We start from the raw sequence: 12671 nt of genomic DNA on the forward strand, positions 1-12671 counted from the left end.
CTGAGAAGATTTGTATGCACGCTGTGTAGTGCTTATGGAAATGTGCGGTTCTCCCTAAGCCATGCTTACAACTCGTATCAGGGAACCGATTTGGGTCGACCCGGTTCGACCGGGTTGTAGCGTTACCACCGTTTTATTACAGTTTTGGGAGTTCACTTACGCCGCGAGGATCCCATGACACGTAGGACGCGGTCCCACTTAATGAATGAATCCCGAATGGTCATCAAGCCGCAAAGAAAGCAGGAGGAGGAGAGACAGCTGATCGAGGCACAAACCGACAAGTAAGCCGCAATAGCTTTTACGAGCAATACTTTTGCTACCTATGTCGATACCCAAGGCACTACCTGCAATTTTATTGGATACAAACGAGAGTTGATCTATTGGACGAGCAATAAAGGGGTACGAAAAAGTGTCGTACTCGGTGGAATACATATTTGTTGCTTTTCTTTTTCTCCACCCGGCGGTGCGGATCCAAATCAACCTCCATTACCCGACAACCAAAATCCCCAAATTACCTCTGCATTGTACCATATTCTTTGAACTGCCATCTACCAAGATCGAGATGGGAGCCCATGATAGGGGCATTTTAGTTAGTAATGGGAAGAAACGAGGGCATTGAATCGGACCCGCTCTTCCCCATCCCTCATCTTCTGTACCTTTTGTCTTTTTGCCCTTTTCCTTTGCTTTTCTATAACTTCCCATTGCTTTCCTTCGGACGTCGTATTGGAGCGCATCGGCTTCGGGAGGAGCGAAGGCAGGCGACGGCAACGGCGGGGAAATGAAGAAGAGCGCGTCGGAGCTGGTGCTGGAGGCGTTCCTGCGGCCGGATGGAGGCGATGGCGGAGAGCGGAACCCCCCTCGGCCTCCCCCTTCGTCCTTGGAGGAGTTACTCCTCCCCGGAGCTCTAGATTTCGGATTCGTCGATCGGGTGAGTTCCCTCTTTGATGATCCCTAAGATCTAATTGCGTCTCTTGTTTTAAGGCGTGAATCGAAGCAGGTTGGTGTAAGTGGCCATTCGACTGGTGGTGGGCGGCAGCTACTGAGCAGAGAGAGCCAGGCGTGGTCTCTGACGCCCAGGCACTCTAACATCTCGGTGAACATGGATACCCAATCCTCTATCTGTGGTACGTAAGCATAAAAACTGTTATATATTATATATGATTAAAAAAATATTTTTATGTTAGATTAAAATCAAATAATATTTGATCAGTTTTACTATATATACTTTTTAATGTCATCTAAAAAAATCTAGTTTTCTTATTCTCTGTTCTTATCTTTTAATTGGACTACTTAGATAGATGATTGAGGGAGATTAAGAGAAACATTGTAAACTCTCAACTGCATCTTTTATGAGATACATTGTTTAGTTTTTAAAGGTCATATTTATTTATAAGTAAGAGCAGATCCACTAAGGAATTCTATTATAATATAATTTTTTTTTTATTGATTAATATCTATCATCATAATTCAATTAGTTTTATTATATATTTTATTCAATTATAAAGAGCTATATAGTATAATATTCTTCCACTTGGTCCAATAATTGATAAGATATAAGAGATATTCAAAATCAAAATAAATAAAATAAAATTTATTTAAAAATAATTTTACCTAATTGAATTCTAAAAAATTTTGAAAAGCATTTTATACATGGTCATGAATTTTAAAAACAAGCTAATAAATCTAATAAACACAATAACACTATATTATATCCAACTATCAATACAAATCATAGTGGTTAAATATCATTAATATTATACTCGCTTCTATGTACCATAATATTATTAGTCTTTCCTAACATAGTCTATAATGACCTATGTAATTTGTCTTATCAATACAGTCCTGTTATTACATTCAACTATAATATGTATAAACATAAATATAAATAGAATAACATAAACAAATAATTTTAATTATGTAAGAAAAAATATCAATAATAGCATCTACTTAAACATGAGTTATCATATCTTTTATGGCTTGCTCATAAGTCTCATTCTAAGAACATGTTCTTTAAATATTTTACACTGTAAAGCTTTGGTAAATGGATCAACAATCATCATAGTGGTGCTCAGGTTCTCAATTGACATTTGTTGTTTTTGGATTCTCTTTCTAACCACCAAGTATCATCTTGATGTGACTAGAGTACTTGTAATTCTTAAATAAGAAAACTGTTGTAGTATTATCACAAAATATTTTCAACGACAGAGCAATTGAGTCGACCATACTAAATCCTGAGATGAAATTTCGTAGCCATAAAACTTGATTTGTGTTCTTAAAGCATGCCACAAATTCAGTTTTCATTGTTGACGATGCACTAAGCGATTGCTTTGCGCTTTTCTAAGAAATTTTCTTACCGGTTAACATGAATATAAATCCTAAAGTGGATTTTCTACTATCAATGTAATTTGTAAAATTAGCATCTGAATATCCCTTCACTTCAAGCTGATCTGATCTCCTATATGTGAGCATATAATCTTTCGTCCCCTGTAGATATCTCATTACTTTTTTTACAACTTTCTAATGTTCCATTTCTGGGTTACTCTGGTATCTACTTAGCATTCTAACTACAAAATTGATATCTGGTCTTGTATAGGTTTAAGCATATAATAAACTTTCAACTATGCACCCATAAATAATATTTTTTATTTGATTTCTTTTTAAGTCATTTTTCGGGCACTAGTTTTGACTGAAATTTTCATATTTAGTAATAGGTATATCATTGATTGAGCAAAGCTACATATTAAATCTCTCCAAGATACGATTAATATATTCTTGAGATCTATCCCTGAATATTTTAATGCCAAGAACATAGGCTATCTTATTTATATCAATCATCTTAAAGTTCTTATTGAGAATTATCTTGGTTTCGTACAATAAACCAAGATCACTACTGATAAGTAAAATATCATTCACATATAAGACCAATATAATAAACTTGCTCTCACTTACCTTCATATATATATGTACTGATCAATAGTATTTTTCTTAAATTTGAAGGAAGTAATGGTATCATGAAACTTTATATACTAGGAAGCTTGTTTAAGGCCATAAATGGATTTCTTAAGTTTACAAGCCCTACTTTCGTTTTCCTTTTCTATGAATCCTTCATGTTGTTCCATATATGTTTTCTCATCAAAATCCCTATTCAAAAATATTATTTTTATATCTATCTGGTGTAACTCAAGATCATAATGAGCTATTAATACTATAACGATTCTTAATGAGTCCTTTCTAAAAAACTGGAGAAAAAGTCTCATTGTAGTCGATGCCTTCTTTCTGAGAAAAACCTTTAGCTACAAGTCTAGCTTTGTATCATTCGATATTGCTCGTATTTTGTTTTAAAGACTCATTTACAATCGACTCTTTTACAATTATTGGGTAATTCAATGAGTTCCCAAACACTATTCTAGTTTATTTATTTTAACTCTTCTTTCATTGTATTATACTATTTTTCAAAATTATTACTTTCTCTGGCTTATGAAAACGATAAAGAGTCTTTTTTTATTCCTATATCATAATCTGATTCTTGTAGATATATCACATAATCATCAGAAATGATATGTTTCCTTTTCCTTTGAGATCTTCTCAAAGTTGCCAATTGTGATCGTTCTACAAGATCATCAGCGGCGACATCAACGTCATGTGAGAGTTCATCGATATTCTTTTGTTGTTCACCCTCGTTAATTCTCTCGTTGATTTGAAGAACAACAATTTATCGAATATGAGATGATATGAGAGAATTAACCTGAATCTTCTCAATATCAAAAATTGATCATTTGAGATTTTTCACTCCTACTAATTGTGTCATTTTCTAGGAATCTTGCATTACCAAATTCTACTATCCTCGTACTATGATTAGAGTAATAAAATCTGTAACCTTGGATTTTTCTAGATAACCAATAAAATATTCAGAAATAGTTCTTGGATCTAATTTATTTTCATGTGGATTGAATACTCTTATCTCTGCAGGACACCCCCTAGATATGTAAATGTCTCAAACTAGGTTTCCTACCAATCCATAACTCAAATGAAGTTGATGGAACCAACTTACTAGGAACCTTATTCAAGATGTTCATAGCTGTCCTAAGAGCTTCATCATACATTAACTTAAGTATAGATGAATAACTCATCATGCTCCTAACCATATCCATAAGAGTACGACTTCGTCTTTCAACAACACTATTCTGCTATGGCACACCTGGTAATGCATACTGAGCACAAATATCTCGTTGTTCTAGGAATCTAGCAAAAAGACCAACATTCTGATCGGAGTCATCATATTTGTCATAAAATTCACCACCCATTTGATAATGTTAACTTTTCTATCTAATTGTCTCTCGACCTCATTTATATAGACTTCAAAAGTGTTAACGGCTTGAAACTTTTCATGTATTAGATAAACATAGTCATATCTCGACATATCAGCTATAAATATGATGAAATACCTTTTTCCACTAAAACAAGGAATATAGAGTGGTCCGCGGATATTAGAATGAATAATCTCAAGGAGTTCTTTACCTCTTGTGATATTTTTCTTTATATATTTAGTTTGCTTTCCCTTAATGCAATCTATACAAACATCAAAATCAGTGAAATCTAAATATTCCAGAATGTTATCCTTCACTAAACTTTTAATTCTTTCTTTGAAGATATGTCTTAATCTTCTATATCATAGTATAAAAGATCTTTCATTACTGAAACTATATTTAAATCCAACACTTGATTGCAAGGTCAATAATATCTTTACAAACTCAAAATTCAAATTAATTCTGTACAAACCATCACAGAATTTTAAAATCAACTTTTATTGAATCATAAAATATACTGAGTTTACCATTACCAAGAGAAAGATAATATCCTAACTCATCAATTCTAGATAGAAAAACTAAATTTCTAGAAATAGTATAAACATAACATGTGTCAACAAGATCCATTAGATGACTCGTCTCTAGGCATAGGCGATAAGTTCCCATTGACGTCACTTTCGCTTTCAGACGATTTTTCATAATGATGAATCTTTCATGTTCTTTTGGTTTCCGGATTGAAAAAAATTCTTGCATATTATTGGTAACATGAGTTGAAGCACCAGAATCAATCCACTAAGTATCAGAATGAACTATTGTAATGTTTGATTCGAAACATACAAAGGTTGAGTTTATACCATTCTTTTCGAACAAAGTCTTACGTTTAATTTAGTCCTTCTTCATATATCTTTTTTTGCCATAAAAGAAACACTTTACTGTAAAAGCTTTCTTTTTATTAGTCTGTTTAACATTTCCTGACTTGACAAATTTTTTTGATGGATGATATTTTAATTTTATTTTCTTATTACCAACTCCTTGAGTAGTAGTTATGACATTATATGAACTTTCCTGTTTTAATCTCAATTCTTCCTGAATACATATACTAATTAACTCATTCAAGTCCCACTTATCCTTATTTGTATTGTAGTGAATCTTAAATGTGCTCATCAATAATCATGCATAATGCTTTAAGTTTTATAATTTTATCTGTCATATTGAGGATGTGATCCTAAATTCCTCAAGTGCTATCATACTAAGTCGTAGTCAGTTATTTCATTAGTGTGTCAGCCAATGACTTATCAACATATTTAAATCTGTCTTCAATAACCTTTAAATATTCCTTTGCGCTAGTTGCAATCTGTAATAAAGTCTTTATGTTATTTGCAATCGTCATTCTTATAAACATTAAACTAAACCTATCAGATCTTTCCCAAGCTTTCATTTCGTTAACTTGTTCTACAATATTTTCATCAGTCAAGTCTACGGGCTTTTGTTGGGCTTTTCAACAAGCAATGCTAAGTCAAGATCTAATATGCCTAGTGTGAATTTCACATGCTCTAATCATTCTAAATAATTTGATCCAAAGAGTACATGTCTTTTCATCAATCCTTGTCCTTTGTATTCTAAATAATATAATGATAAATTTAATTTAATTTATACTAAATAGTTTAATAATAGAATAACAATCATAATAATTATTAAACATTAATCAACAAAAGAAAAAACTCATATAATAATCATGGTAACATATAAATCATGTCTTCACGTGAAAGATAAATATTATTTCATAATTTTAAATATATACATGCGGATAACCAAATAAATATCTAAGAACAAAAATAAGATTTTATTTACCACATACAAAATATGAGAAAGCTATAAAAGAAAATCATAATTTATAATTTTTTAATCAAAATTAAATTCAATCAAATAATAAAAATATAATTATAATCAAATTCAATCACAATTATAATAAATCATATTTATCAATTTTATAATTGAGGATATGAATTAGAAATTCTCAATTTCATAAGGGCAAAATTATAATTTTATTAACAAGATATAAGGTGTAATTATGATATTTCTAAAGGGCATAACTATCAAAATATTAAAAGACATTAATAAAAAACAGAAGAGCAAAGCTATAATTTGATTAAAAGGCAACCCTAAGGCAAAACTGTAATTTTGCCAAAACCCTTCCGCCTACGCTATCGTCGGCTGCGATCGTCATTTACGTGGCTACGACCATTGCCTACGCACGACTATCGTCGCCACGGCATTGCTTGTGCTCGCGTGCGGCCGTTACCTACAGGTGGCTATTGACTATGTAACCCCCTTGCAGCACTAACTAGGCATGTGATAGGATGAGGGTTCTGCCTGCGCGCGACCGTCGAGTGTGCATGTTGCTGCCTATGTAGCTTCCTATGCACCTGTGTGCGATTGCCGCCCATGCCCAACTGCCGACTACGCTATCGGCCCAGCGCTCGACTCGCGGCCATCGCTGCGATGCGCGATTGCTCGCGACTGTTGATGCTGTTGTGATGCGCACGATGCCCGATGCAGCTACTGCCGTTACAACGCACACGTTGCCCGACGCAGCTGCTGCCACCAGCAAATCCGCTGGTCGTACACAATAAGGTTGGTAGCAGTGCTGCACAGCGACCCTTCGCAATCATTGAAGATCACGTTACAAGGAATCTAACATTGCCTGCAAGCAGATCATTTAAACATCGTAAATTAGAAAACAACAGATCTAAGGTATTAGATTTCAAGAATCTAGGCTCTGATACCAATTGTAAGTATAAAAACTATTATATGCTATATGTAATGCGAAAAAAAACTTTTATACAGGATTGAAATCAAATAACATTAGATTAGTTTTACGATGTGTACCTTTTGATGTCATCTGAAAAAAATCTTTGTGTAATATGTAAGGACATCGTTTTTAGATCTAAAACAACGGTTAATCTGCAAGGAGAACTAGACTCTCCTTCTCCTCTCTTCCTATCCTTTCAGAAAACCCGTTCAAGGAGATTGAAAGAGAAATCATAATCTCTCAACTACGTTCTATGAGATGCGTTGATTAGCCCTTAGAGGTCCTGTCTATTTATAGACAAGAGTAGAGGGTCTATGATAAGTTATTATGAGAGTTTCTCTCATCAAAGGCATCCCTTAAGGAACCCTACTATAATATGAACTTTTTTTCTGTTGGTTAATATCTATCATCAGAATCCAATTATAAAGGGTCACATAATCTAACATAGTATACTTTCATGATCCTTCATTTCTGTTTCTTTCTTCGTGGAGATAACCTCTGAGAAGGACTATGATCGCTCAACCCGGCTAAATGAGTAAAAATAGATAAATAAAATAAATTGAATCGAACATATTTAATCGGAGTTTCTTTTAGTTTCAACTTTAGGAAATAGCACCCTTCAAAATATTAAAATATCACATATATATTTTTGTAAAATATTTAAACCCTACATATATGACATTGGCATTAGCATTCGTCAAGTTCAGATTAACCAATAGGTTTCTAATGAGTTTGAAAAAGATTTAAATTTCAAATATCTAATGTGCACTTAAATTTTCACTGATTATTTGATTCAGCATTTTAAAATTAAATTTATACTAGCAAATACAAAAATTACTAATTTAGATGGCATGCATATGCAAATATTTTTTAAATGAATGACATCAGTTGCAGTTCAACATCAATATATGCTGACGATCAATTGATAGGGGTAAACCAAAGTGATATACCTACCTGTAAGTTTTCGAGTTTGACAGGGATATGTATGTAAAAGTCAAGTTTGGAAGGGCAAATATAAAAATCACTCACTCTTTATGGATATATTTGCAATCTTAACTTCTTTTTTTTTAAAAAAAAAGGTAGTAGTGCATAAAATTTTGGTGATATGCATATTAATTCCCCAAACATTTACATATTCATTTAGTACGTAAATCCTTAACCATGTTTATCTTAAATTTTGTGATTTCACTTGCCTACAATAAAAGAGTAATACATTAAGGACATTCACAAAGATTTGTTGTTTTTTTAATAATGTACTATGTTGGCAAGAGAACTCTCTCTCAAAATTTGAGGTAATAATTTGTGACCCTTTTCTCTTTAGTAGGTAATCTATCCCTTTCCAGCTTTCAGGGATTAGAGCCTGAGAAGCTGTATCCTTTGAGATCTTAGAAGATATGGTAAATTTTCTCTAAGGAAAATGATGATGATGAGAAACAAAGTACATATTAAAGAAAAGTATCCCTCTTTTAGATAAAATTTACTTCTATTTGAATTAGATGATATGAGTCCTTCGAATTAGATGATATGTATTATATGTAATTATGTTTATGGGCACATAAGATACTAGTCTTATTAGTATTTTGTATACGTATTGTATAGAACTGTATAATATGCAGTTCTTGTTCCATTTTGCTCATCTTTAACGACCAAATCTGAGAATAAATTGAAATTGCCAGAATTTGAGTTCCATTTTTATCTTTTATCTAATCTTCCAATCCAGGGGAAAAAATGACAATTGTTTAGTTTCATAAATTCTCTGAACCCAGATTCTGTCACTTTCTCAGAAAGTCTCTGGACATTAGGGCCCCTATGCCTGAGATGCTAGTAGGATGGGCCCTTTTGATGGATCTACAATACTGTTTGTCTCAGGAAAGAGAGCCCAATTCCTAAACAAATTGCTTTATTTCCCCATTCTTTAAATTCAATTAAATTTTATCTGCTTTAGGAAAATTCAGTTGAATTGATTTAGAAAGCCAAGCAATTGTATAAAGAATATATGCACATGGAATGAGTTTGTAAGTTAAACAAAACAGCATTTTATGTCACTTGTGAATTCTGGTTCTACAACTAGATTTGCAAATTGGACCTTTTGTCTTTGGATTAGAAAAGCCTATGCATAAATATTAAAAATTTCTGTGAATTATAACTCATGAAACTTCAACATTCCAAAAGCAGGATTTCAATGCCTGAGGTCTGAGGTTTCTACTCTATGAACAAGCTGAAATGTCTGCTTCTATGTTTCAGATGGGACACCAACTTCATCTCATAAGCTTTTGGCAAAAGCAAATCAAACTCTTGGGGGAACGAGCGGGTCTGAGCAATCAGATGAGGAGTCCCTAGAAATTGAAGGTGGGCCTTGTGAACAAAGCACAGATGCTATAGACATCAAACGCTTGCGAAGGTAAATCAAGTACTATGATTGCTTCATTTGAGAAGGTTTTTGACATTGCATTTTGCTCAAAACAGTTGTGTGCCTAGGCATGAAACAATCTATGTGTGCTCTCACCTCTCAGGATCATATTATTCTTGTTCATACAGAAAGAGAGAAATTGAGCCAAAGGGAAAATACACTCGTTTGGTTCCCTTTGGCCATTTTGGTTTGTCCATCGATTATATATTGATGATTCTTCTAATCTTCGTAATTATTGGTCTTCTCTTTTTCTTTTTACACAGATGACAGAACTCTGTTTTCTATCCTCCCCGTCTTTCTTCTTTCTCTTCTCACTTCTCACCTTTTCATCATTCTTCCTTCTTACTTAAGTATTTATGTCCTACCCTGTTTTCCCTCTTTCCTTAACTTATTCTCCTCCACCCATATTTCTAGGGAAGGACAATCTCGTCTCTTATTCATGAAGAAGGGCATCAACCAACCTGTATTCATCCATGAGGGGGTCACAAGAAGGTGCCTTTTTGTAAATTAATAAACAAATATGGTTTTTAATATATCTGATGCTATTTCCATCTATCGAGATTATAATGACTCAGGAATTTTGGAAGTTCCCATCATGAATGCCGAAGCAAGTGCTGCAATGTAATTATACATAAAGAACAGAACATGAAATGGAATTATTGAGAAATAAGGGTAAAATTCTTAATGTTGCAATAATTTAAGAGCGCAAAATGAAATTAAGAGAAGACGTTTTAATTGATTTGGGTGAGGGTACTTTCAAGCAACAAAAATATTTAACCTTTCAGAGGGTCCAGTAGTTAGCATTAACTCTTTCTTTGAATGGTTTTATCTATATCCAAGGTTTATGCAATATTGTCGATGCTGGTCCACGGTTTATGCTCTGACCGAAGTGCATAGTACACAGGATGCGTAACTTGTAAAGAACAATAATCTATTCATTACTTATCAAAAGGAAAATGCAGTGAGGAATTATTTATTGTTTGTGATGTTCTTTTATTGTTGTTCTTGTTTTTAAGGATGGTGTCCAATCGGGAATCTGCTAGGCGGTCAAGAAAGAGAAAGCAAGCCCATCTAGCTGATCTCGAGTCGCAGGTAAACTTACTGAAAAGTTAGTCTTCACTTTCATGTTGCTTTAGTGGTAGATGTGAATACCCGAAGTATCTATGCATATTTTCTCGCTAAGAGCAAAATTTTCACAGCAGGGTGGACTAATATATGGAACAAGATCACTGAAAGTTCTCTTTTGATGAATAACGAAAAGTTACTATTGCTTTTATCTTTTAATGTTCATGAGCAGGTTGATGCATAGAGTAAATGAAAATGGAACTGTAGATACAGGGAAATCTGCAAGCTTGCATCCTACAACACTAAGTCATCCCTTTGTTGACCTTCCAGATTTGCGGTCTTAACAAAATTTCTAAGAGCATTTGAGGACATCATGTCATTTGTTCTCCAAATTCATCTTAAAGAACACTGATTATTAAAGGAGCTGATCAAGAGAAAAATGTATTAGTCAAAAATGTTTGTTATGATTTGTTAAATTGAATGATAAGTCTGGATCAAATTGATCTGAGTTAACCTATATCAGATTGGACATCAATTGCATCCAAAGGCTTATGCTTATTCAGTCATGGGGATAAACTCAGTATATGTTATCTGACTCTTTCAATCCTTACTTCAATCTCTTTACATATGAATATTCTCTTAACATTTTTGCTTTTATTTTTGTCAGGTTAATCAACTTCGAGGGGAAAATGAATCTCTATTCAAGCAACTAACAGATGCCAATCAGGAATTCACTGAAGCTGTCACAAATAATCGGGTTCTCAAGTCAAATGTGGAAGCACTGAGAATTAAAGTAGCCTCTTCTTTACTCCTACATATTTGATAGAAAAAGCAGGAATATAAATATTTGGCTCACGGAAATAGAACAAGCAAGAGAACTACTACTCTGTTCAACTGTTGCAGGTGAAGATGGCAGAAGATTTGGTCACCAGAGGTAGTTTAGCTTGCAGTCTAGATCATCTCCTCCAAAGCAGTGTTGGGTCACCACAGTTCCTAAACCCTCAACTGCCATGTGAGGAATCATCAGATTTCCTCCCCACCATCGAATTCCAAGGAGATGACTCGAGCTACATTGGCATCCCAGCTGGTGGACGAGCTCAGAACGTAGGAATGGAGACTGGTGATGCCAAAACTGCAGCACTCAGGTCCGGGTTGAGCAATGCAAGCATAGGCAGCCTACATAATAGAATTCCTAGTGAAGTGGCAAGCTGTGTGACTGACATCTGGGCGTGCGATTCCAACACAGGCACAATGCTCAAGTAGCATCCTAATCTTCCATGTACCACTGTTGAGGACTTTACATTATTTTGGTTTGTTTGTTTGTCTTATGGACTTTTAAGGAATTGTGAGGATTTAGGTTTGATCAGTTAAGTTTCAATCAAATTCAAAAAAAAAAAAATCAACTTTTGATCAATTTTGATTTTGATCAATTTTAATCTTCACCAGCCTAATTGGGTGAATGGTAAGCCCAAATCTATGAGCACAATTTGGGTAAACTAATTATAAGTTTACCTAATTAAATAAGATTAATTGGTATAAGATCTGATTTTTATTGCATAGATTCATAAATATTATAATATATTCAAATAACAGATAAAATAAAATAATAATAATAAGTAAAAATATTACGTGTCAAGTCATACGTGTCATCACTTATGCAGGGCACCTATGACTAGCATGAATATATTATGATATTCATGGATTTATACAATGGGATTTAGATCATGATAAGATCACGATAATGAGACCGATTCGTCTTTAAACACATACCCTAAATAATCTCGATCATAGGTTACTCGAGAAGGACATCGAGATAACTAAATAAACTAGTGTAATGTATACTCGTCCATATAATGGAGGCCACTAGTCTCATAGCTGCTCGTGTGGAAACACTATGGATAAAATACAGGTGCTCATTAGAGAATGAATTCACCAAATAATCCGCTCATAGAATGCTGGATGGTTGATGATGCCTTATTATCAGACAACAATTTCATCGTCCTAGTGGTGTATCTGGTCCTTAGACTTAAGACACCAAGGATGTTCTATATGAGTACTTCACCCTTTGATACCGGAC

General features: G+C 33.8%; 1 protein-coding gene across 2 annotated transcripts; it reads left to right on the forward strand.

The window, feature by feature from the left end:
- Positions 1 to 703: 703 nt before the first annotated feature.
- LOC135598946 (bZIP transcription factor RISBZ4-like) lies at positions 704 to 12008 on the forward strand. 2 transcript variants are annotated; one of them, XM_065093462.1, is made up of 7 exons: positions 704 to 928; positions 998 to 1124; positions 9364 to 9520; positions 9944 to 10021; positions 10546 to 10621; positions 11262 to 11387; positions 11498 to 12008. In XM_065093462.1, exons 1-7 carry the CDS (start codon positions 779 to 781, stop codon positions 11855 to 11857), a joined length of 1074 nt encoding a protein of 357 aa, XP_064949534.1. In that variant the 5' UTR covers positions 704 to 778; the 3' UTR covers positions 11858 to 12008. The 2 variants fall into 2 exon arrangements, with proteins under 2 accessions (XP_064949534.1, XP_064949535.1); XM_065093463.1 differs by lacking the exon at positions 9944 to 10021.
- The last annotated feature ends 663 nt before the right edge of the window (positions 12009 to 12671 follow it).

This window comes from Musa acuminata, chromosome BXJ2-1, assembly GCF_036884655.1.
Source record: "Musa acuminata AAA Group cultivar baxijiao chromosome BXJ2-1, Cavendish_Baxijiao_AAA, whole genome shotgun sequence".
NCBI classification, from domain to species: Eukaryota; Viridiplantae; Streptophyta; class Magnoliopsida; order Zingiberales; family Musaceae; genus Musa; species Musa acuminata.